The sequence below is a fragment of the Nicotiana tabacum genome, chromosome 9, assembly GCF_000715075.1.
Source record: "Nicotiana tabacum cultivar K326 chromosome 9, ASM71507v2, whole genome shotgun sequence".
In the NCBI taxonomy this organism is placed as follows: domain Eukaryota; kingdom Viridiplantae; phylum Streptophyta; class Magnoliopsida; order Solanales; family Solanaceae; genus Nicotiana; species Nicotiana tabacum.
Genome location: NC_134088.1, coordinates 83,038,096 through 83,041,202, shown reverse-complemented (window position 1 = coordinate 83,041,202; position 3,107 = coordinate 83,038,096). Strand labels below are relative to the sequence as shown.

The 3,107-nt window shown below is 41.6% G+C and overlaps 1 protein-coding gene across 1 annotated transcript; it reads left to right on the top strand.

Moving 5' to 3' along the window:
* The first annotated feature begins 2,182 nt into the window (after window positions 1-2,182).
* On the top strand, window positions 2,183-2,620 carry LOC142163993 (uncharacterized). Its single transcript, XM_075221153.1, has one exon. It carries the CDS (start codon window positions 2,183-2,185, stop codon window positions 2,618-2,620), a length of 438 nt encoding a protein of 145 aa, XP_075077254.1.
* The last annotated feature ends 487 nt before the right edge of the window (window positions 2,621-3,107 follow it).

Sequence of the window (3,107 nt, the reverse complement as noted above, 5' to 3'; positions counted from 1 at the left end):
AAATTCCAGGTGCTGGATATATCTGTCACCTACAACTTGTTACTGGGACGACCATGGATACACGCAACTGGGGAAGTTGCTTCTACTCTGCACCAGGATGTGAAGTTTGAGTGGAATCATCAAGAGGTGATTATTCACGGAGATGGAAGTAACCATATCCACACCAACCAGACTGTGCTAGCTAATAAGAGGAAATTGGGAGGAGAAACGTTCCACAGCATTGAGCGGATAAATGTAATCGAGAAGGGGCAATGGTGGATCAACAAGATAGAGAGTATATTGATGTGGTTAGGGTATAAACTAGACAAGGGTCTTGGTCTAAATCTTCAAGGGATCACAGAGCCTATACGGCCACAATATCATGACACAACCTTTCGTCTCGGGTATGAATATATCGTGCAAAAATATAATGATTGGACACCTCCCTGGTGTGATTTTTACTATCCATTGGAACAACCCATACCACCACTGCACTAGACATTCTGCCAGACGGATGTGATTTGGGGATCCGGGGAAGATGAGGTTTTGTCCGGTATGAGGATGCTATTTTTAGACGAGGAAGATATGGACTACAGTGCAATCTTAGAAGAGGAGGAGGAGGAAGACCTTACCATTCAGGCAGTGGGAGGAGTTGTTCTCAGGATTTGGACTACTGCACCATCTCGGGCTCGCCAAGCACCTGGGTAGCCTTGGCAGAATTAGCATGATTTATTTTCAAAATTGTTTTTGGGAATTTAAGACATTTTTTAGTGTTTTGTTTTGAAATAATCACTCGAGACATCGAATCGTACTTGTTGACAGTTTTAAGTTTTATTAATGCATTATTAATTTTTGTTTATTTATATTATTATCTTTCTACATTCTTTTTCAACATAATTATTACATATCCTGATGAACCTATAAATAAACGCCAAGGTCCTTCGGGTGGTCGAATATCCAACATGGTTAGCCATTATCCTACCAGTTTCGAAGAAGGATGGGAAGGTCAAGGTGTGTGTTGACTATTGAGATCTGAACAGAGCAAGTCCTAAGGAAGATTTCCCATTACCCAACATGCACATACTAATCGACAGTTATGCCAAGCATGAACTCCAATCCTTTGTGGATTGCTTCGCAGGATATCACCAGATTTAGATGAATGAAGAAGACGCCGAAAAGACAACCTTCATCACGCCATAGGAAATATATTTTTACAAAATGATACCATTTGGTCTGAAGAACGCCGTGGCTACCTACACGAGGTCCATGGCTACTCTTTTCCATAATATGATACACAAAGAAATAGAGGTGTACGTGGATGAAGCTAAATCCTGCAAAATGCGCTTTTAGAGTCCCTGCTGGGAAGTTGCTGGGTTTCATCATCAGTTGTTGCGGTATTGAGATAGACCCATCAAAAATTAAAGCTATTTAGCACTTGCCACCACCAAAGAACAAGAAGGATGTGATGAGTTTTTTGGCACGCCTCAATTACATCATCCATTTTATAGCACAGTCAACGGTAATATGTGAGCCGATCTTCAAAATGCTGAGGAAAGATGTTGCAACAAGCTGGATCAAAGAATGTCAAAGGGATTTCGATAAAATCAAGGAGTACTTGTTCAAGCTGCCCGTGTTGGTCCCACCATAGTCTGGAAGACCTCTATTACTTATACCTATCCGTGTTGGATGGAGCGTTTGGTTGTGTTGTGGGATAACATGATGAAACTGGGAGAAATGAGCAGGTGATATATTGTATGAGTAAGAAGTTTACACCTTACGAAGCCCGATACTCTTTGGTAGAACGCACATGTTGTGCTTTGACATGGATAGCCCAAATATTGAAGCACTACTTCTGTGCTTACACTACATATCTCATATCGAGGCTAGATTCGCTAAAATACATCTTTTAGAAACCCATGCCAACAGGTAAGCTAGCAAAGTGGAAGATATTACAAAGTGAGTTCGACATCATCTATGTGACTCAGAAGGCGGTCAAAGGACACATGTAACCACTAAAGACGTATTGTCCCGACGAGGAAGTTTCGTTTGTAGGTGAAGATATTGCCAAAACATATGATGGATGGAGGTTGTTTTCTGATGGAGCCGCAAACTTCAAAGGAGTGGGCATCAGAGCTGTTTTGGTATCAGAAACTGGTCAACACTACCCGGTGTCCACAAAGCTCAGGTTCCCGTGCACCAAAATATGGAAGAATATGAGTCTTGCATTCTGGGACTCGGATTGGCCATCGACATGAACATTCAGGAGTTGCTGGTAATCGGAGATTCAGATCTGCTGGTACATCAAGTGCTCAGAGAATGGGCTCCCAAGAATACTAAAATATTGCCATACCTACATTGTGTGCAATATTTGATCAAGAGGTTCACGAAGATAGAATTCAAATATGTCCCGAGAATTCTGAACGAATTCGCAGATGCACTGGCTACCTTGTCTTCCATGATACAACATCCAGACAAGAATTTTATTGATCCTATCCCGATAGAGATTCGTAAGCAGCCAGCTAATTGTGCTCATATTGAAGAAGAGTTCGATGGAAATTCATGGTTTCACGATAACAAGGAGTATTTGGAAACAAGAGAATACCTAAGAAATGCTACATACACTCATAAGCGCACGCTTTGAAGATTGGCCAACCGCTTCTTTCAGAGCGGAGGAATTATGTATAGAAGGACTCATGATTTAGGATTGTTGCGATATGTCGATGCCAAGGAGGCATCTAGATTTCTCGAAGAAATACACGCTGGAACCTGCGGACCTCACATGGACGGGTTCGTTCTGGCCAAGAAGATATTAAGAGCAGGGTATTTCTGGATGACTATGGAGATAGACTGCATCAAATATGTTCAAAAGTGCCACCAATGCCAAGTACATGCTGATATGATACGAGTGCCACCAATGAACTTAATGCAACAAGTTCACCCTTACCTTTATCTGTTGGGGCGTGGATGTCATCAGATCAATTGAACCCGCTGCTTCAAATGGACACAAATTCATTTGGTGGCTATAGATTACTTCACAAAATGAGTCGAAGTCGCTTCCTATAAAGCTATGACTAAGAAAGTCGTAGCAGACTTCGTTTGGGATTATTGTTTGTCGATTTGGAGTACTT